General features: G+C 45.1%; 1 protein-coding gene across 9 annotated transcripts in view; it reads right to left on the bottom strand.

Moving 5' to 3' along the window:
- Positions 1–23,506, bottom strand: part of PHACTR1 (phosphatase and actin regulator 1) — a 578,071-nt gene that overhangs the window by 75,385 nt on the left and 479,180 nt on the right. For all 9 annotated transcript variants that reach the window (XM_050789316.1, XM_050789314.1, XM_050789313.1 and 6 more), the window contains one exon: positions 7,576–7,897. In XM_050789316.1, coding sequence (XP_050645273.1) covers positions 7,576–7,897 — 322 coding nt within the window. The remainder of the gene's footprint in view (positions 1–7,575; positions 7,898–23,506) is intronic.

Genomic DNA, 23,506 nt, shown 5'->3' with positions numbered 1-23,506 from the left:
GCAAAAGGGGTGTGTGCAGGAGGGCAGAGCTCTGTATAGGAATCTGAGAAGGGATCACAGAGGACCTGGTATTTTAATAATGTCTTGAAGAACAAGAATTTTTCTTTGTGAAAGAAGCTGCTGTGGGTAGTAGAGGATGGGATGGAAGAGAATGCATTCCAAACAGAGGGAATAGTTCAAATTGTTAGAATAAAGAAAATATAAAAGGTTAAAGACCACTAATACTGCTTAATATTTATATAACATATGCCTTGTGAGAACTCAATCCATCGATAGGAAGCAGATTAATAAGCGAAAGAATATCACTGTAGCTATGAGAGGCTCTCCATTCATTCAGTTATTTTTTCACTCACTCACTCACTCACTCACTCACTCAAACCTATAAGCCAGGCCCTGTTGTAGGCACTCTGGATACGGCCATGAACAAAACAGTTCCTGCCCTTGTGGACTGTATGTTCTATTAGGTGAGAAGAGCAACAAACTGAACGAAAGGCAAATGACACAAAATATTAGATGGTGAAAAATGCTTTGATAAGAATACAAGGAGCTGGGGAACAGGCCGGGTTGCGAGGACGGTTGCCATTTTGAACAGGAAGGGCCTCGTTGAGTACGTGACATTTGAGTAGAGACCCGGGGCAGGTGAGTGTAGGAGCCCTGAGGATATCTGAGGGAAGGGCAATCCATCCAGGGGAACAGACAGTGCCAAGGCCCCATCAGAAGGCATCTAGCATGTCCAAGAATGTGCGAGAATAGCGGGAAGGTTGCTGTGTGAGGGAGGAGGGAGCAACACAGAGGGGAGCCGATGAAGCGAGGGAGGATTAATACTCAGGTTTCAACCCCTGAATTTTGGAGGAGAGATGCTCAAACCATAGCAGGTGAGGAGACAAGGACGGTTCCTGTCCACATTAAACAGAGAATATAGAGAGAAACACATAACCCAATGCAAGGGTGCAACAGGGGTGTGTGCAGGAGGGCAGAGCTCTGTACCAGAGTCTGAGAAGGGGTCACAGAGGACCTGGAATTTTACTAATGTCTTGAAGAGTAAGTAGATTTTTCTTTGCAAAAGAACTGGGAGTGGGAGTGGGCTTCTGGGTCACGGGGAGGATTTCGCTTTTTACTCTTAGCGAGCTGGATGGTAACAGGAGTATTTTGGGCACAGCCATTGCTAAGAGCTGAGCTGTGTCCTCAGATAAATTCGTACGTTGAAGTCCTAAGTCCCAGTGCCTCAGAATGTGACTGTATTTGGAAGTAGGGTCTTTAAGGAGGTGAGGGAGTTACAATGATGTCACTGGTGTGGGCCCTAATCCACCATCACTCGTGTCCTTATAAGCAGAGATGAGGAACAGCCACACACAGAGGGAAGACCACGTGAGGACACAGAGAGGAGACACCACCTCTACAAGCCAAGGAGAGAGGCCCCAATGAAAAAAACCCTACTGACACCTTGATCTCAGACTTCGAGCCTCCAGAACTGAAAGACAATAAATTTCTGTCATCTAAGTCACCCATTCTGTGTGTGTGTGTGTGTGTTTTTTTTTTTTTTTTTTTTTTTTTTTTGAGATGGAGTCTTGCTCTGTCACCCAGGCTGGAGTGCAGTGGCGTGGCCTGGGCTCACTGCAAGCTCCGCCTCCCGGGTTCATGCCATTCTCCTGCCCCAGCCTCCCAAGTAGCTGGGACTACAGGTGCCTGCCACTATGCCTGGCTCATTTTTTATATTTTTAGTAGAGACGGAGTTTCACCGTGTTAGCCAGGATGGTCTCGATCTCCTGACGTCATGATCCGCCCGCCTCGGCCTCCCAAAGTGCTGGGATTACAGGCGTGAGCCACCATGCCCGGCCGTGTGTGGTTTTTTTGTAATGGCAGTCCTAGCTGACAAAGACAGTCACTATCTGACTTTCTCAAACCCTGTCTCCTGGGCTGCTGTGGTGGGGACAGGCTGCAGAGCAGATGTGGACACAGAAGAACAGGTGGGGGAAACTGCAGCAAGCCAGGCAAGGCCAACTGAGGTTCAGGCCGGGGAAGCAGGAGCACGTGGAAGTGTTGATCTTATCCCTGTGTGTGTACAGTGTGGACCAGATAGGATTTGCAGATGGTTAGATGTGGGGGACCAGAGAAAGGAAAGGGTCAAGGGTGACTCCAGGTTTTTGGCATGAGCGACTGAGAGTATGAAGTTGCCTCTAATTGAGAAGGGAAAGACTTCTTTAAAGTGCAGTCCATTAAGAATCTTCCTAAAATTCTTTCAGGGTCAACATGGGTCCACATTCCACCTTCATTTTACTAATAGGAGACTAGAACACACAGAACAGAGCAGCCGAATTAAGATCAGAAAGAAAAGGAGTCCTGATTAGGACTTTACATCTGACTTCTAGGATCAATGCCAACTAGATCATGGAGCTTACTGCAGATATTTAAAAATAAAAACACTGCATCATCTTTGAAATGATAACAAAGGCATAAAAATGATACAATGGACGCTGGGGACTCAGGGGGAAGGGTGCGAGGCAGGTGAGGGATAAAAGACTACACATTGGGTACAGTGTACACTTCTCAGATGACGGGTGCACCCAAACCTCAGAAATCACCACTAAAGAACTTAATCCATGTAACCAAACACTACCTGTTCCCCAAAAACTATTGAAATAAAAATAAAAATAAACAAATAAAAGGTCTTTCCACAACGGGGTCACTAAATAACCATGAATTCAACTCTTTAATGACTTTAAGAAAAGCTTGTTTCTTAAAAACAAGAGTAAAGGCTAGCAAAGATTTAAGTACAAAAATGGGAAAAAATGCAGTGTTATTTATTAGAATGGAAAGTTGAGGGGAAATCTAAACGCCAAAAAAAAAAAATTTGAAACGATAAAACATCACCTTCAAAAAGATGTGGCTCACCACAAAAAGTGTGAGGGGAATGAAGATAATCTAATTTGAGGAAACTTACCCAAACAAACAAAAATCTCCAACAAGTTTGGATCAAAACCATTCTAGCGTCACTGAAGACAAATTTTCCATGCCGGCTAATGTTCAACACCATTTGTTAGCTGCTTACTGTGTGACATGCAATAACCTCACTGATTGGATTCATTAAATAATCTGATCCTCACAAATGACCCTAATGAGGCTGCTGGCATTATGATTATCTTTATTTTACAGACAAGGAATGAAAATCAAAAAGAGGTTGAGCTACACGCTTTGGGTCACACAGCTAATACGTGGTGTGTCTAAGATTCAAACTCTGGCAGTTAATTCTGGAACCCACATACTTGGTCCTGAAGTAGGGGTGGGTGATGTTACCAGCTTGGCCCCCACTGCCTAGGGCAGCCCTGTGATTCTGAATAAATATGACCCTTTAAATTTGCTTCAGGTGAACTCTACCTCCTTCCCCCAAATTTTGTGAGGCAAAGCTGTAAATAAACACACCATTGTTTAGTGCCATCAAGCAGGCTTAGGCAGGGTAATGTCTAAGAACTTCTCTGCAGGTGTGTGCCATGGCTTACACCTGTAATGCCAGAACTTTGGAAGGCTGAGGCAGGAGGATCACTTTAGACCATGAGTTTGATGCCAGCCTGGGCAACATGACAAAACTCCATCTCTACACAAAATATAATAAAAAATAATTAACTGGGCGTGGTGGCATGCGCCTGTGGTCCCAGTTACTCAGGAGGCTGAGGTGGGAGAATTGCTTGAGCCTGGAAGGTTGAGACTGCAGAGAGCCACGATCATGCCACTGCACTACGGCCTGGGTGCCAGAGTGAGATACTGTCTCAAAAATAAAAAATATAAATGAAACAATATCTTCTCCATATAAATCAGAGCAGATTTGGTATAATCTCAGGGGAACATAAACAAGATGGCATAAGATCTAGAGAAGTCCTTAGATGAAGGGAGTGGTAGCTATCTTCAAAGATTTAAAAGTCTTTTACAGGAAAGGAAGATTAGAAGTAAGATCAGGAAGGGGCAGATACAAATTTCAATAAGTAAAACTTTTAATAGAGAGGGGACTTTGTACAGACCTTCTTGACAATGGAGCAGGCTATGTTGGGAGCTGGGGAAGGTCCTGTTGGAGAAGAGACCAGGGGATAAATGGTCAGGAACACTGCTGTGGGCAGTGACCTGGATGGTCTTCAAGGCCCCCTTCAGTGATAAGAGGACTTGTGCAAATGTACAGTCCAGTGTCAGGCATTGATGCTGTTTAATTCACCATTCAACTTTTTACATTACCTATAACTTTTTCATCAGGATTGGACTGTCTGTCTGGACCAATGACCTATGGTGACATTCTCTGAGATTTCAGGGGGCAGCAATGGCACAAACGGGGGTCGGTCCAAGGAACTCTGAAGGCAGGATGTCTGAGTGTTTGGTAATGCCTCTCCCTTCTTGCAGAGTTTTTTTGGGGTCACTGGAAATTGCCAGGAGGATAGAGAAATGATTCTTCCTTTCTGTATAAAACTTGGTTAGAACAAGAATGAAATCATGTTGACAGGCAACAGGGAGAATTTTTAGGTAGTAAAAATCAGGGGGAAATTACCCAGGACAGCTAGTGATTCCCTCCCCACACTGAAAAGTGTGGCCTGTGACCTTGGCCTACTCTCAGACTCTTCCTGGAGATGATTGGGGACACTCAGAAAAATCTCTCCAATCTTTGTTTGGGAGGAGGGCCACTCTTTCTCTGGGGTGGCGATCTTGTCAAACTGATGCATGCATGAATCTCTGCATCCTGGTTGATCTGTTAGGACAACCGTATGCTTTGACCTCTAGTGGGAAGTGAAGGAGATGGAAGGAGGAAATGAATCTGGGTTGGGACAAAGCACAGAGACTGCCTTGGCTCTGCGGCTGAGATCATGCTGCATATCCAGCCCCCCACAAAATTCCCATATCCCACTAGATCTACCCATTGGTCTAAATTAAACTGAAATATCCCACAAATACCCACAGGTATTACAAAACTTGTCAGTTAGCATCTTTAACTAACCCTTTTAATATGGTGTTTGTTTTAAGTGGAAGCATATTTAGCAACATCTTATTAATATACTATCTAAGTATCTTTTCTGATGATTGAAACTCATGAGTGATATGAAAACTTACTGGGTGCATGTAGACATGGGGTTGGGGGCGGCGGCAATGACATTGGCTGCTACTTGTCCTTAGGAAGCAGCTGTGTGTTAATACAAAGAGCTCTGGACTTGGAGAGGCCCAGGCTGGAGGCTTGGCCTCTCAACTTACTACCTAGGGTAGTGTTTTCCAAATGTCTACAGGGAAGAAACAGTTCTTACTGTTTAGTTCTTTCAATTTTCAATCCATCACAAACTGATGCTTTTGTAAAATATAACACAAATATAAAAATAATGAAGCCCTTTATAATGACAAGATTCAAAAGACATGAAATTATTCTGTCATATTGCTATAAGAGTATGTAAAAGCTTGTTCTCAATGTCTGCACTTACATGGTTGCAGACATGAGATAAGCTATTTGTGGGCCACCCTTTGAGAAGGTGGCTTTGGGGAACTTAGTGAACCTCCCTTAGTCTCTCCATCTGCTCAGTTTCCGTAGGTGATGTGAGGATTAAATAAGATGACAATGACAGTGACAACAATGTGTATGTGTAATAGATTAAAAGGTGCCACCCACATTTTAAATTATTATTGTTCTAATTAATAAAACGAATAGTTGCAAATGATAGCAAGGGGCCAAATTAAATTTTGTGTTTTTCCTTTTGCAGCAAGGGCAGGTGTTAACAACAAGTAATCCAGTCAGAATTCCTAGACACGGCAACCTCCAGATGAACTGCTCCTTTCCCAAACGCAGAACACTCAGCTGACAGGCAGGAGTAGAGAAAGCTGCCCAGAGTCAGGAAAACACAACCTGAAGCTCCCGCCTGTGCATCTCACTTTTGGCTCTCTGGTGATTCGCTGGGACCTCCAGACTGCCATTTTCCATCCATAGGACCCAGTGGCCAGCAGCCACCACTCCAGGACAAGCATTCAGCTCCCAGTCAGACACATCCTTTGCACCTCATAGACACACTCTCTTTTTATCACACCAGGGCACTCAGTCAAGCACTGTGCCTCAGAGCCCCAGTGGGAAATCCCAGTCCCTTCTTGGATGAGAGGTAGGTGGCGGTATTTGAACACACACACATGATCATGCGTGCACACACGATCAAGAGTAATTGAGAACCAGTTTGAAAGATCTCCCCAGGTGGTGGTGAGTTAGGGTCGTGGCTGCAGGCCTGCCTGTGGGGTCATCTTTGCAACTCTCCCAGAAGAGCGATTGGAGGCAGATTCTGGTGAAAGAGGGAGCTGCCTTGATAATGGCCAAATATTAGTGGCACATGCGCATATAATCAGAGCCTGGGACTCTGCTTCCTCCATCAGCAAGAACAGGGTGTATCTTCCCACCTTCCCCAGCCCTCCTGTTTCCCTCCAACACCTGCCAACCCTCATCTTTTCTTATTTTACATTTGAATTCTTTTGAGTATCATAAAAGTCATATTCACAGAATTAAAAAGTAGTATAGAAAGATATGAAATATAAAAGTATTTTCTCCCCATTTCTCCACCCCAGGAATAAATGCTATTAACGACTATGTATACATATTTTCACAAAATGTTAATGCTTATAGAGACGTAATTTGTGCGTGCATGTGTGTGTGTACGCATGTGTATATGTGTATACACTCACATGTATGCAAAGATGGATATACAGCAGGTCCTTGAATAAGGTAATTTCGTTCAATGTCATTTTACCATAACATTGATGAGAAAAAAAAAAAACAAAAAAAACTGATTCCCAGCTTGGGCCATCGTCTGTGTGGAGTTTGCACGTTCTCCCCACGACTGCATGGGTTTTCTCCATGTACTCAGGTTTCCTCTCACATCCCTAAGATGTACATGTCAGGTGAAACGGTGTGTCTACACTGTCCTACGTCTGAGTGAGTGTGGGTGTGGGTATGGGTGTGAGTGCGCCCTGCGAGGGGATGATGTCTGACCAGGGCCAGATCTCGCCTTGTGCCCTGGGCTGCTGGGACACGCTCTGGCTGGCCACCACCCTGAACAGGAATAATTGGGTAATCACCTACCTTGTTTTTATTAATCTTTCCTAAACGTACGTACAGCTCACATTTATTTCAATGTTTAATATTAGAAGTGTTCTGGTCTTTATTAATAAGTTTGGTGATATTTTTGTGACCAGAAATATGCTGTAGGAACTTAAGTCTTGTTTGTATCAATTAGTCTATGGTTAAATTGGTTTTGTGAGATTTTATTTTATTGAAGTTGCAATTTTCATGAACCTACTGATGACACTGAGGACTGTGTGTATATATAAGCATATACATATATATGAATGTTAGTTTTCTTTCGGATAAATGTGATTATTCTAGAGCTTTACAATTGGCAACATTTTTCTTCTTCCACGCTTTGACTTTCAGTTTTTTGTCTCATTTTACTTTCAAATATTTCCCCCCCAGTGGGGATGACCCCTTGTTCACATTCCTAAGTCATGGTCCAAATCCCTAAGCCCCCCTCCCCAGCCAATCCCTCTCCTCCCGTCTTCCCTCCTGGTGCCCACTTTTACCTTTCCAGCCTCTGCATGGTCATGGCCAGCGTTTTGTTGAGCTCGTCTATCATCCTGCAGCCCGAGGGGTGCATGGGGAGGGAGCCGGTGGTGGAGGGGAGGTGCTGGCCATGGCTGCCATACTGCAGCTGGTGCTGGATCTGGGAGGGCAGGACAGTGTGGTGATGCTGGGCCACGCCCTGCTGGCCGCTCTTCTGAGCTGTGTAGGACACCAGTGAGAGGTCTGGCCCCCCCACGGGCATACAGATCATGACTTTCTTTGGAGGTAGCGGAGGCGACAGTTTCACTGGCAGACAAGGCAATTTCACAGGGGCGCCAGGATCTACGGCAGAAAGAGGGTGAGAGGGAGACGTGAGTTAGGGGGCATCAGAATAAACCCAGAACACCAGATGCGCTCACCTGGAAACTGTGGCCACTGAGGTGGGCCTCTTAGGTAAAATGTGTCAACTGGAGACACCAGCATGATGAGTGCTATTCAGCAAGCATCCGTTGACTCTTGTTTCCTACTCCAAGTGCACTTGCACTGGCCGTTAGGGCCTTCAGGAACCCAGACATTAGTGGTGTCTAATGCACAGTATGTCAAACAGAGACTTGGGAGCAGCCCAGATAGTGAGGCAGGAGGAAGGAGGCATGTGACGAGCTCTTCTGCTCATGGACACCCATGGACCATCAAGGAAACCTTTGCTAGGATATGCCAAACTATGGTTTGGATGCAGTTTGTCCTGCAAAAACTCATGGTGAAATTTAATTGTCAATGTAAGGATGTCAGGAGGTAGAACCTTTAACAGGTGGGGCCTAGTGGGAGGCGCCTGGGAAACGGGTGTGGATCCCTCATGAATAGGTTAGTGGTGGGTGTGAATGAGTTCTAGCTCTCCCAGGAACGGATTAGTTCCCAAGGGAGGGTGGGTTGTTAAAAAGAGTCTGGGTTCCTCAGTTTCTCTCCTTTGCTTCCTCTCTTGCCATATGCTCTCTGCACATACCAGCTCCCCTTCCACTTTCCTCCATAGGTGGAAGCAGCCAGAGGCCCTCACCAGAAGCACAATGTTTCTCATAATTCCCAGTCTGCAGAACTGTGAACTAAAGAAATCTCTTTTCTTCATAAATTACCTAGCCTCAGGTATTGTTACAGCAACACAAAACAGACCGAGACATGCCAGTCTACAAGATATGTCTACAATTTTGCCAGTATGATGTGAACAGATCCTTTCAAAGCTGGAACTTCCCAACAGGGACGGGATTTAAAGCCAGCCCTAGGGTCAAGTCCACCAACACCATGTCACTCTGCAAGTGCCTTTACTGCTGCCAACCTTAATTCCCTCTTCTGTCACCTAGGGACGACCATCCTGCCTTGAGAGGATGCTTTGTGAAGATTAGCTTTTGCAGATCCTGGCTTGGGTGCACGACTGGGGCAGGAGTGAGAGTGACTGCTGGAGAGGTGGGCCCAGGCAAGTGTGGGCTGCTGAAACAGTAAGGAGGCTCCCGCAGGGGACTCTAGGCTGCTGGACTCTAGGACCAACTGCTGGGTTCCATGACAATGCCATTGAGCTTCCTAGAGATCCTCCACGTTTGAGGGGCTCAGGGTCAGACTAGACCCCAGGGTATTTTTGGGAAGATGTAGTCTGCCGCTGTACCCCACATTTCTGGAAATCATCTAGCACCGGAGGGGAACCTGGTTGAACCCTGTGGATTGCAGGCTTGCCTGGGAGAAGCATGGTCTGGAAAAGCACAGCAGGGAGGAGTGGAGTCTCAGTGCTGCACTGGCACTCCCTGCTGGGGAGCACCACACAGTTCTGACTCTCCATCTCAGAGGATGTAATGATCTATCTGCCTTAAACGTGGACTTCCTCCAGTCTAACTCACAGTCCTGCCAAAATGACATTCCTAGAGCACAAATCTGATCACGTTGCTCCTCAGTTTAAAACCAATCCACGGACTAAACCTTCCTGATACATCATTCAAGGCCTTCCATGGGCTGGCTGCTGCTTGGTTCATCTCTTCATGTCCACAGTATACCTCTATGAAGTCTTCTCTGGTTCCCTCAGTTGGAAATAACCTTACCCATGGCACCTGAAAAGCCAGAGCAGAATCTCTCCTATGGCCCAGATCACTCTTCTCCTGTGGATTCTACTTATTTGGTGGCCCATGGATTCAGGGTCTCCACCCTCAACAAAGTTGACCAGGTGGCCTTGGCCATTCTCCCAAGAGCTGCTGCAGTCTTCCCCAGCTTCTCCAGGATCCTCACCTTCCAGAGATGCCTCTCCCTGTCACTAAGGAACTGAAGAGAAGCACTCACGGCTTCCCACCTCCTTTTTAGTTCCAGCCCACTTTTCTCACCATTACCCATACCATCCACCCTCACTCCTGAACTGCTGAGTTTCCTAAACTGCCTGATATTTCCATAAACCTAGGCCTTTGCATGTCACTTTCCCTCAGTTTGGAATATTCTCCTCTGTTTGTCTTCTTGGTCAATTACTAGTCGCCCTTCAAGATCCAACTCACAAATAATCCCCCCTGAAAAGCCTTCCTTGATCATCTCTCTTCCCCCTCTGTGGAAAGAGAGTGGGAACGTGGATGTACATTATGTCTGTGTTAATTATGTTAATGATGATAGCAGGAATGATGAGTCATGATAATCAAGACTTCTATCATGCTTACTATGTGCCAGATACTGTTCTAAGGGCTCTTTGTATTCCAACCAGTTGAATCCTTACAATGATTCTGAGGTAGATGCCATTATTATCTCATGTTTGCAGATGACGAAACAGGGTCTCTGAAGACACTATGCTGCACTTCCTGTTTACACAACTGTCTCCTTTCCTGGAGAACAGTGACGGTGTGTAATTTATTATTGTATCTCAAACCTCAGCATCTTTTTCAGTGCCCAGCTCACATCACAAGAGACGCAAATCGTGTTTACAGAATGAGCCAAAGTTACGATGCTCTGCTGTGGGATGAATTCACACCTTCCCCAGAAATAGATACTCTAGGAGGGACATATGAGCCTGAAACGGATTACAATTTTAGGATCACGCAGTTGTGGCGTATGGACTGATCCTACAGCTAAGACACAGAAAATTCATGTGAAAAATCATTTCAGGGGGCCTGATAAGATTGCTCCCCAACACCAGAATGCAAACCAGTCATAACCACAAGGCTTCCGCATATTCATTCCCAAGGGCTTATCCTGTTCATTGTGACCCCTCATGCACATGGTGCAAAGTCACCACATTCAGGAACTTAACAGGCAGTGCTAGCTAGTTCCAAAGTGCTGAGACACAGAAAAACTCAACACCATTGTCCAGTTCCTCTTACTGAAGGATCCACTTACACGGCTCTTAGAAGCTTCAGTGCAGGTGGACACAGTGGTCCACGCCTGTAATCCCAGCACTTCGGGAGGCCGGGGCGGGTGGATTACTTGAGGTCAGGAGTTCGAGACCAGCCTGACCAACATGGTGAAACCCCATCTCTACTAAAAATGCAAAATTAGCCAGGCGTGGTGGCAGGTGCCTGTAATCCCAGCTACTTGGGAGGCTGAGTCAGGAGAATCACTTAAACCTGAGAGGTGGACTTTGCAGTGAGCCAAGATTGCACCATTGCACTCCAGCATGGGTTAGGGAAACTCTGCCTCAAAAAAAAAAAAAAAAAAAAGAAGAAGCTTCAGTGCAAACCTAGCAAATGCAATATGTCCTGAAGTGTTAAGGATTTTGCTCCAGGACCCTTAACCCATAGTCCTTCATTTGAAAACTCTGGTTCTCTAAGGCGGGTAGGTGCTCATTTGCTTGGTCAGGAGAAAGAACCAGGAGGGCAGAGTGGAATTCTCTGCCTAGGAAGGGGCACTGATTATACTGAGTTCTGCCCATCTTGTTAATCAATAGCTTCTTATAACATTCCACCACTTCTTGTGACTACTTCCATAGCAAAACCTACTTGGTTTAATCACTAGAAAATTGGCCAAGTGAGCCCCAGCAATTCTATGAAAACAGGCAAGAGAAAAAAGGCCAACTGGACCAAGTTAGTGGAGATGGTTATTCTTACAGTTCCAGGAAAGGCATGCTGGGGCCGTGGAGAACCCGCCTCCTACTTTCCTGCTACATCTCCTTTCCGGTTGTTTTGATGCACATGGCTATGAATTAAAGAAAGGCAGAGAATAAAAGTGAATCATTTAAAATCATTTTTGGCTTAGTGGATTTCATAAAATTAACGAAAGTGAGGAAAAGGCCAAAATCAGGTGGAATTACCTGCTTTCTGTGAATTAGCCATGCAGTCCCTATCTTTCCCCAACATTGTGGATAACTGAGGAGAGGCTAGGCAGCTCATGTCTTTGTTAGAGCGGCAATGCCTATTTGCATATTTTTACAACATCTTAACACCAAGTCATTCCCCATAACATAACTAGTGGCACGATTTGGAACCAGCTGCATATTATGTCATTCTGAACTTCCATCTAAGCTTTTATCTTCCTTTCCCACTCAAACTTCTGTATTCTCCGGCTTCTTGACCACTACACCAGCCTAGGACACTCATCTTCTCTTATCATGTGGATAATGTGGTCTCTTTATCCCCATTGGGGACAAAACCCTCTGATCTGTCCCCACTCTGTACCAGATATCTATCTCCCTACAGTACCTGCTGGGCATGTGTGAGGTCCATGATGGCTCCAGGCTCAGTCCATGTTGCAGATCCAAGTGCGACTCTGTCTGAGCTCTACTAAAAGTCTCCCACTTACATCTCTCTCGTCCACTCTGGCCTCTGGGTTTCCCTACAACCATGCTCCTTCTCTCTTCAGGGCCTTCGCTGTACTCACCTCCTGAAATGCCTTCCTGTTCCTTGATTATAAAAACTGCGTTTGCCCTTCAAGCAGCAAACCAAGACTCACTTTCCTCTGGCAGCCTCGCCTCCTTAACTTCTACAACCCGGGTGGTCGGCAACGCCAGGGAATTTGGCTCTATTTTGTGCTAGTTACTGCCGGCTCCATTTGGGTCAGCCTTGTCTTCCCAACTAGCTCCCGGATGGCTCCTTGTACACACGCTGCAGCAGGATTCTGAGACTGGGCAGTGATAGAATGTGCTCACTGCCCTGAGGTCCTCAGGCCCAGGGCTGGGGGCGTGCCTCAGAATCACACGGACGCTCATTCCTCTTCTTACGGATTCTAGATTGGGTCCAGCAGTGAATTTCTTTCTTTCTTTTCTTTTTTTCTTTTGAGACAGAGTTTCGCTCTTGTTGCCCAGGCAAGAGTGCAATGGTGCAAGCTCGGTCCACTGCAACCTCCCCCTCCCGGGCTGTTCAAGTGATTCTCCTGCCTCAGCCTCGGATTAGCTGGGACTTCAGGTGCCCACCACCACGCCTGGTCGATTTTTTATTTTTTTAATTTTGTTTTTATTTTTAGTAGAGATGGGGCTTCACCATGTTGGCCAGGCTGCTCTCAAACTCCTGACCTCCCACCCACCTGATCCTCCCAAAGTGGAAGGCCACCCTGTCCTGGCCATCTGGCCCAGCATTGCATTTCTAAAAAGCTACAGTCAAAAATAACTCTTGGCCTCTTACTTTTGCCCTTTTCTCTGAAGAAAAGGGCGCTATTTCTTAGAGCAGAGTCCTTGGAACACCTGTAATATTTGCCTGATGCAACTTCATGTTCCTGGGCTTTACTTTGGACCTACTGAACCAGAATCTTTGGACCAGACATTTGGATTTAAGATGCTTCCTGACCAGGCACAGTGGCGGCACATGCCTGTAATCCCAGCACTTTGACCCTGTCTCTACTAAAAATACAAAAATTAGCTGGGCGTGGTGCCGCACGACTGTAATCCCAGCTACTCGGGAGGCTGAGGCAGGAGTATCGCTTGAACTTGGGAGGTGGAGGTTGCAGTGAGCCGAGATTGAGCCACTGCACTCCAGCCTAGGCGACAGAGTGAGACTCTGTCTCAAAAAAAAAAAAAAAAAAAAAAAAAAGAAAGATGCTCCCCAAATGCTCAGCCCATACAAGGAGCTGAGAATCATTGGCTCAGGGTGCTAAACTGCTTGGTGTATGGTGCTGCCTGAGGCAGGGATACTGCAGCACTCGAGGTCAGGATGCATCAGTTCCATCCAGCGTCTGGACCAGTGTCCATCCTGGGGGGGTCACTGGGATAATTTCCAGACTCTATTTCTATGCCCCCAACATGTAAAAAGTAAAAGACCAATTTTTCCTAAACCAATTTACTAAAAGCCAATTTGCCTAAAATCTATTCACCTAATGATTATCTTGTCCACATTTAGAATGTGCAATTAAAGGATACTTCTTAAACCAATTTGTCTAATGGCACTTCCAATCGAGTTTTATAAAAATCAGTTGTCATTGAGCCTTTTGTAAATGATAAGATGTCTAAAACCCTTGTGGGTGAATTTTTCTATTTTATTTCTATCTGTAGAAATAAAATCTTTTATTCTATTTCTATCTATATCTTGTGTAAACTTTAAGGATGTTTTAGACAAGTTTGCAAAAAGAGTCTTTCTTCAAAATTTTGTGTCAAGCAATAAGTACTTCATCAAGTGATTAGCTTTTCCTACATATTGATTCAATGCATTTAGGTTCTTCTGCCTTCTTTCTGATGTTTTATTTACCCTGTGTGTACTCTGTACGTTTACTAAACAAACTAAGAAATATATCCCTAGTACCCATTTCTGTTTAGTGAGGCTATTACATTTTTATAATGAGGATGACAAGGGGAATTGGGTAAATCAGGATTCTACTGCATGACACCCACTTTTCAGGATGTCAATTTTTTTTTTTTTTTTTTTTTTTCAGATCGAGTCTCACTTTATCACCTAGGCTGGAGTGCAGTGGTGTGATCTTGGTTCACTGCAACCTCCACCTCCCGGGTTCAAACAATTCTGCTTCAGCCTCCCGAGTAGCTGGGATTACAGGCACATACCACCATGCCCGGCTAATTTTTTGTATTTTTAGTAGACATGGGGCTTCACCATGTTAGCCTGGCTGGTCTCAAACTCTTGACCTCATGATCTACCTGCCTTGGCCTCCCAAAGTGCTGGGATTACAGGCGTGAGCCACTGCTCCCAGCAGCCAATTTCTTAAAGTAGCATTTCATCAGTCTTATTAGGGAAGCCTGGGAGAGGCAGATTCCTGGGCCTCACCTTCAGAGTTCAGATTCAGTAGGTCCACAGTGGTGCCCAGGAATCTGCTTTGTAAACAAACTCCCAGATCACTCTGATCTACCTGGATGGAAATGACACTTGGTGTTGCAAGTTCTTATTGGGCACAGAGGCATAATATCGTTACCAAAATTTATTGGGCTAAAAAGTATAAGATACACTATAAAATCATGCACCGATTCAGTTCTGTTGGCTTCAGCAAATTGCTTAATCTTTTTGATGTTCAGTTTTCTAATCTGCGAAATAATGTGTTATGGCAAGGCTGTCCAACTGGCAGCATGCATGCAACCCAGGACGGCCTTGAATGTGGCCCAACACAAATTCGTAAACTTTCTTAAAACATGATGAGATTTATGCATGAATCTTTTTTCTTTTCTTTCCTTTTTTTCTTTCTTTCTTTTTGCTCATCAGGTATCGTTAATGTTTGAATCTTATGTGTAGCCCAAGACAATTCTTCTTCCAGTGTGGCCCAGGGAAGCCAAAAGGTTGGACACTCCCGTGCTGCAGGACCATTGTAAAATTAAATAAAGTACATAAACTGTGTGGCATAGCGTCTGACACTCCAGACACTCCAGACAGTTATTCCACAGAGAGTAACCGTAATTCTTGATGCTATCACCATCCTCATTATTAATTGTCTCCTTCAGGAAGCCCATCCTCCCGAGGCTGGCTGAGGCGCCTGCCCACAGGACCCCCAAGGCCTCATGCTTTCCTGTGTCACAGCATTGCCTCTTGAGTCAATTCATTCCCTTTCATTTTTCTTAACTTGTTGCTGATTTTTCCTTGCAAGGGGTATGTGTGATGTCGTAATTATTAAATTTCACTGAGCGTGGCTATTTCCTCCCATTTTACCTGCTAGAATGAACTGAGTCTAGTGCATAGTAGATGCCCAATAAACACTTCTTTATCTTTTCATCATGTCTTCAGGGCAATGGGAAAAGGTGGAAATTAGTGACGGGTTTCTGCTATATTAAGGGTCTGCTAGTCAAAGTGTGGTCCACGGACTAGCAGGAGCCACATGGCCTGGGACCTTATCAGAAATGCAGATGCTCAGGGCCCAGCCCAGACCCTCTGACAAGATCCCCAGGGGACGCTGATCTATCAAGTCTGAGAAGCACCCCTGAAAGAGGCATTCCTTTCTGAAGAGGCTACTCCCTCCATAGGCAAAATGACAAATGCCTAGAGCCTTCTGGAGGAGGAGATTCATCCCAGCACTGCTCTGGGAGGGCTGGGATGGAGGTGCAGAGGCTTCTGCTGTGGGCCGAGGGCAGAATGTCCTGGTGAAACCACCACTGGCTTAGAACTCAGAAGAGCTGGGGTTTAAGTACAGCTCCAAGACCAAGAAACTTTGTTACTCTTCCTAACACATTTAGGTTTCCTGAGCCTCAGGTTTTCTCATCTGTAGAAAGGGAGTATTGTCTACAGTATAGATCTGTAAGGAGAAGTAAATAGATTTATACCTACACGCTCCATGTAAGGTGCTGAGGGGAACTTAGGGTTGAAATCTAGCTTGAGGCCTGCCCTGGCACGGGGCTGAGTCACTCTAGAGGAAGGGGCATCCGCTACAGGGCACTTTTTCTAATTTTACAAAGTCTCCATATAGGTTAGCAGAAGGCCTGAGAATAAAATACCCCCAGTACACTCCTTGATGCACCACAGGAGTTCAACAAATGTAGTCTTGATTCTGAGACAAACATCCTAATACATTCCCCACCTCTGCCATAGGTTGTTTGGAGGGTCAGACAGGATCACGTGAATATGCTTTGTAAATTGCAGAGTACCTTATATAGCTGCAGTGTTGCTAATAGGGCTTTCACCACACTTCTGAAAATCCACCTATCCTGATGCTTTCCAGCCTGGGGTGGGAAGGTAGAAGCCAAAAAAACAACAGAGTGTTTAACATGTGGTGGTAGTATCATAAGTAGGCAGTGGAAAAAAGCAGAGGTGATTGGAAAGTGAATCGATAGTAGAGCAGAGAGGCTTGCAAAGGACTACCACGGCGGTTCTCCAGGCTTCCAACAAAACACCACCACGAAACGCTCCAGCAGAGGTTTCTAGATTTCAGTGCATTGTTCTGATGCACACTGCACTACATCAGTATTGAAAACTAGTGAATGGGGCCGGGTGCAGTGGGTCAAGCCTGTAATCCCAGTACTTTGGGAGGCCGAGGCAGGCAGATCACGAGGTCAGGAGTTCGAGACCAGCCTGACCAACATGGTGAAACCCTGTCTCTAAAAAAAGTACAAAAATTAGCTGGGCGCAGTGGCGCATGCCTGTAGTTCCAGCTACTTGGGAGGCTGAGGCAGGAGAATTGCTTGAACCCGGGAAGCGGAGGTTGCAGTGAGCCGAGATTCTACCACCGCACTCCACCCTGGGCACAGAGTGAGACTCTGTCTCCAAAAAAAAAAAAAAAAAAAAAAAAAAAAAAAGAAATAAAAACTAGTGGATGACCTAGAAGTCTGAAAACCTGCATGCTTTGCTTTTAACTACCTGAGGAAGACATCTAACCTTCCTGGGATTTAGTCTCTTTACCGCTAAATATCCTGGGATAAAAATACCTCTTTTCCCTTGATAGCACCTCCCTGAATAAATGGTTTTGCATCTATCAGATGCATGATATTTATTAATTGTTGGAGTACACGCGCTACCTCTTGCCTTTCTAATGATGATGGTGGCTGCTCCTGCCAGGACACACGCAGAGCTCTCTGCTTGCTGACTTGTTTCGGCAGCCAGACTGATTGAGATGCAGTGTATTCATAAAACTGTCTCTGTTGATGGAGTAGAAGAAGCAAAAACGACCAGTTGCAGAGAACAAGGAAAATAAACCCAAACCGTGAATGTCACAGAACCATAAATCCCAAGAGGGCTGTATTTCCAAACATGACACAGCCCTGGCTTATGACTTCAGACAAGGAAAGAAAAAGCAAAGATGACTTCTAAAGTCGGTCCTCGTGCCGTATGGCTGCAGCCTACACATGGAATAAGTGTGGGCTAAATAAATACACCTCTAGCCTCTCTTCTCACCACCGCAAATGAACTTTTTTTTTTTTTTAAATTGAGACGGTGTCTCTCTCTCTGTTGTCCAGGCTGGAGTGCAGTAGTGCGATCTCGGCTCACTGCAACCTCCGCCTTCTGGGTTCAAGCAATTTTCATGCTTCAGCCTCCTGAGTAGCTGGGATTACAGGTGCTTGCCACCATGCCCAGCAAATTTTTGTATTTTAGTAGAGATGGGGTTTCACTATGGTGACAAGGCTGGTCGCCAACTCCTGACCTCAGGTGATCCACTCATTTCAGCCTCCCGAAGTGCTGGGATTGCAGGCGTGAGCCACCACGCCCAGCCACAAATGAACTTTTTAATCAGCACCTGCTGTAGAGGCCCATTTGTAACTGCTGCTGTATCGACGGTTACTTGTCAATGAGCACAGCACTTAGTAACTAATGAATAAACGTGATGCAAGATTGTCTCAGTCATTTGCCAACTGATTGCAGTGAGTGGGAATTACTTATCTCCTTTAATTACTTAACCTTAGATATAGGTACTGCACCTGAAGATATAAAGGGCCTATTGGCAGTATATTTGGAACAGAAATGAGAGTCCAGCATCACTAATCTACTAAATCAGATTCCCCTTGGTTGCAAAAAAGAGCTCAACAGGGGATCCATCAGTTCCTTCAGAACACCAGACCTGCCTAGGGATGATCACGTTGCCTGGCGTTTTACCTTGGTCGAAGGCAAAATGTGCTGACTGACCCCTTGTGGTGAGAGGGATGATGTCGAGGGAAACAAGAGTAATGAAAAAATGTTATTTTTGTGAAATGTCCCAAACCTGGCTTTCCCTTCCAAGCCAGGTCAGCATGTGAAAACCACAGCAGACACCTGGTCTTTGTGGGGACCATCCTCAGATCTGGAATCATAACCTCAAGGGCCATGAGAACATACACAACCCTGGCACCCTCAGCTGACTTAGATTCAGAGCCACTTTCCACAAAGAAACATTAATTTTTTAAAAAACATTTTTACTAGACAAATAATAATTGTAGCTATTCATGGGATGACATTTTGATACATATTTGTAATGTGGGACGATTAAATCAGGCTAATTAACAAATCCATCACCTTACATACTTACCACGTTTTGGCAGTGAAAACATTTAAAATCTTCTGTCTTAGCAATTTTGAAATATACAATGCATTATTAAATGTACCCTGGGAAGATGGCCATGAGTAGGGAAGGACTATAGATGACAGTCACTCTCCAGCTAACAGTCATTTAGGCACGTCACCCTTGCAGGGCATGTAATTCAGTTAGTTTTTTTTTTTTTTTTTTCAATAAAATTACACATCATTAATTGCCAGGGAATTGCTCTCTTTGCTTTTTTCTTCTTTTTTTTTTTTTTTTTTTGAGACGGAGTCTCGCTCTGTCACCAGGTTGGAGTGCAGTGGTGTGATCTTGGCTCACTGCAACCTACACCTCCTGGGTTCAAGCATTTCTCCTGCCTCAGCCTCCTGAGTAGCTGGGACTGCAGGCATGCGCCACCATGCCCAGCTAATTTTTGTATTTTTAGTAGAGACGGGGTTTCACTACGCTGGCCAGGAAGGTCTTGATCTCTGGACCTCGTGATCCGCCCACCTCGGCCTTCCAAAGTGCTGGATTACAGGTGTGAGCCACTGCGCCCAGCCCAGGGAACTGCTCTCAAAGAGTCAAAATGGTAGATGTCCTTCTAATCATGGAACAAACACCTGTTGAGAGGATCCGTAAGTATTTTGTCAGAAATAATAAATCACCTATATAAAAGCACATCATACTGTTTATGTCTGCAGCCATGAACTGGTGCTGCTGCTCCTAGGGAGATCGGAAGAGAAGAGTGCCCTTCAATTGATCACTGTGCTGTTGAACCTGGGCCTTCTGCAGGACAGGTATAAAGGAGGGTGAGACGTGCAGAGATGGGGAGATGAAAGGAGCATTCATTCATCCAAGAGGACAGGGAATCGAATCAAAGTCACCACGTCCTCAGGGTGAGCATCGACACATTCATCTGCTCTCAAAACAGGCAAAACAGGAGATACATATATGAAGTTTGAAAGTAAAATGAGATCATATAAAAGAAAATACTGAGCTGGGTGTGGCAGATCTCACCTGTAGTCCCAGTTACTTGGGAGGCTGAGGCAGGAAGATTGCTTGGGCCCAGGAGTTGGAGATCAGCCTGGGCAACATGGCGAGACCTTGTCTCTAAAAAATTTTTTAAAACTTAGCCGGGAGTAGTGGTGCATGCCTATAGTCCCAGCTACTTGGGAGGCTGAGGTGTGGTGGTCACTTGAGCCAGGAATTTGAGGATGCAGTGAGCTATGATTGTGCCACTGCACTCCAAGCTGGACAACACAGTGAGACTGCATTTCAACATACACTCCCCCAAACCATATATATATATACAGAGCTATTAAGAGGTAGAATATTCATGGTGACGGTGTAAGTTCAAGCTAGATCCATAAATACTTTAAAGGAAAAACAAGGATGGCTGCAGCTCATCTCTTACATTGCATCTCTTGGATGCAGGATGATATTTATTCACTGTTGGAGGTCACACTCGTATGTTTTGCATTTACAATAATGTTAATGGCTGGTCTGTCTTTAGTTGGTGTGTGTAAGAGCATGCCTGTTTCCTTTCAAAATTCTTAGTGCACAGCCTGAGACCTAGGGCTGGACCACAAGTTTGACCAATATGGGTGACTGTCATGTTCTAACTGCTACTCTTAGAAGGGGTTGCTTTTACATCTAGGTTATCACTCTTCCTTCAAACACTACAGAACACAGGGGAATAGGTTTCATTTACGGCAGAACTTAGAACGGAGAACATTTTGCTAACTCCCCTAAAATGCAAGTATTCTGCTATGAAGATACAGGCAAAAGACCATCAAACTCCTCCTTCAGCAGCAAGGCTTCTCTCCCTGCATTAGCTAAGGACTCAGCAGGGAACACATCAGATTAAATCCCTGCCCTCATGAAACTGACCCCTGGGATGTTCAGAAAAAATCCAAGAGGAAGGAAGCTTGGTGCCCTTTGCAATTTCATGTTGATGTTGGATATGCCCCAGTTAATTTATACATCCAGTTATAAATCTATCCAACAGCATTACTGTCCATCTTATTCACAGGAACATTGAGGAGACATGCTTGGCTGAAATCAAGCAATTGCTGCTAAAAAGTGCACAAAAGATGCTCGCTTCCTCCTACAAAGTTATATGGTTATATCCTTCCTCGTGGCATGCACGGCTCTCCACAGTTTCACCACTATCCACTTTTCAGGCCTAATTTTCCTTACTACACCACAAGAATCCTACATCCCTGCTGACTGGACTATTTGCTATTTTTTGAACATAATGAGCCTTGTACCCATGTCCCTGTGTGTCCTTTGTGTCTTGTTTAAAAACAACCTCCTCCTCCAATCCTACCTGTCAAAATCCTACTCATCTTTAAGGCTTGTCTTAAATAAATCCTCCTCAGTAATGCTTTTTCTTGATTCCTCCCAAAGGATTTGACCTCTTATACTTGAATTTCTTTAGAGCCATGTTTACATCTCCTCCTATTAAACACTTTCTGTAGCTTATCACAGCCTGCAGCTCCTCCCGCTGATGGCCTTAACCATTTTTGTTCATTGTATGAGGGCTGGCAGAGCACCTTGCACATAGCAGGCACTAAAAACACAAGTGCCGAGTGAATTAAATCTCCAACCTAACAGTGCTAAAAAAAAAAGGTATTTTGCTACGATCTTTGCCCAGGTTATAGAAATCAGAGCAGAAAGCATCCTTTAAAAAGTGTTTTAATCAACAGATAGTCCTTGTATGCACTACAGAAAAAAAATCTGCATTTTGAGAATAGAAACAAGACTGGAAAAACAAGGAGGAATGGGTAGAAAAGTGAGTATAAAAAGTAAACGCAGCTAACTCCCCCATTCTTTCTGTGTTGTTTCCATTTTTTATTTTTCGTATGAGTTTTGACATCTTAAAAACCTTTCTGGCTGGGGAGACTGTCCCTCCCGGGGCTGGCCAATTCTCAGAGTTAGCAAGGGCCAAGCCAGGAGCAGCCCTCTGATATGCAAATGAACCAGTCCAGAGCCAGACTTCCTCTATCAGGCCTGTCCACCCCCGGATACATTATTCCTCTGCCTTAATCATCCCATGGCCAGGTACCTGGCAACTAGTATAGCTTAGAGCCTGCTGACACTATGCAAACTAGCCATTCCTAAAGTGTTCAGTCTGCCCTGCTTTGCCTTTCTGCAGAAACCCCAACAATGGCTCTGGCCTCAGCTTTCCCCTCTCCTTGCTTTCTGCCTCCTGACCACCCTGAGGCTCCCCACGCACCCTGTGTGGTGAGCTGTTTCTCCCGTCTCTAGGGCCTGTGATTATAATAAACCTTATGGCCGCACTTGACTCACCATCTCATAAAGAACACAGAACACCTTCAACGTATCAGTTACCAAGAGAGTGTAAACTTTAAACCTCTGAGACTTCTATGCAAACTTCATTTTTTTCCATTTAAAGGCATAAAGTCCAAATTCACAGTGGTCTAATCTTTGGTTTTACTGCGCTGGGATTACTGGGAAGGAAGGCAGGGGCAGAGGCAGAAGTAGCCAGGTGATTCTGGAGGGTTGGAGAGGAGGACGTGGAGGGTGGGGAATGTGGGGATCAATGGGGGTGAGAGAGCATCAGAGAAAAACAGAGACACATAGTGAAATTACACAGCAGCATGTGACTGTAGAACAGTGAAAATGCCCACAAAACTAAAGAGATGGCTATAACCAGGAATATTGGTCAAGCATGGAGACAGGATCCTCACGACACAGGTACACATGCTGGAGCTGAAAATAACACAGGGCATGGACACCATTTGTCAGGCAAAGTTGTGGTAGCAAATACTTTGGTAATACTGAAATGAGCAGACAACTAAGCTCTGAGAATATATTAAGTTTCCTTGTGTTTTGAATTCTAACCATTGTGCAAATAAGTCCTGGGTAGGTGTGTATTATCACTTGTTTTTGAGGATAAGCCGCAGTTTCCTTTCTTTGCTGAAGTGTCAGTCATCTCTAATGTGGTCAGATGCTTCCCACGTGGTTTGCCCCGCCTCCTGACTCTTACACAAACTGTCTCCTTTGGGTCTGTTCTTTGAAACCCGACCCAACTGAACTCAGATCCTCCTCTTTATAACCAAGTGCCTTGAGTATATGACTAATTTTTGAAGAACTAGATAATTTTCGTCCTTGAGTCACGCTGTTGTGTCCCCCCACCCCCTAAATTCATCTGTTGAAACCCTCACCCTCAATGTGACTGTATTTGGAGTAAGGAAGTAATCAAGGTCAAATGAGGTCATGAAGATGGAACCCTAATATGATAAGATTAATGTCCTTATAAGAAGAGACATCAGGCCGGGCTCGGTGGCTCAAGCCTGTAATCCCAGCATTTTGGGAGGCTGAGGCGGGCAGAACACTTCAGGCCAGGAGTTCAAGACCAGCCTGGCCAACATGGTGAAATCCCACCTCTATTAAAAAAAGATACGAAAATTAGCTGAGCGTGGTGGCACAAGCCTGTAATCCCAGCTACTCGGGAGGCTGAGGCAGGAGAATCGCTTGAACCCAGGAGGCAGAGGTTGCAGTCAGCCGAGATCATGCCACTGCACTCCAGCCTGGGCGAGCAGAAACTGTTAAAAAAAAAAAAAAAAAAAAGAGATATCAGAGATCTCTTTCTCTCTCCCTGTTACGTGAGAACATAGCGAGAAGGCAGCTGTCTAC

The sequence above is a fragment of the Macaca thibetana genome, chromosome 4, assembly GCF_024542745.1.
Source record: "Macaca thibetana thibetana isolate TM-01 chromosome 4, ASM2454274v1, whole genome shotgun sequence".
NCBI lineage: Eukaryota > Metazoa > Chordata > Mammalia > Primates > Cercopithecidae > Macaca > Macaca thibetana.
This window is presented reverse-complemented; position numbering and strand designations above follow the sequence as displayed.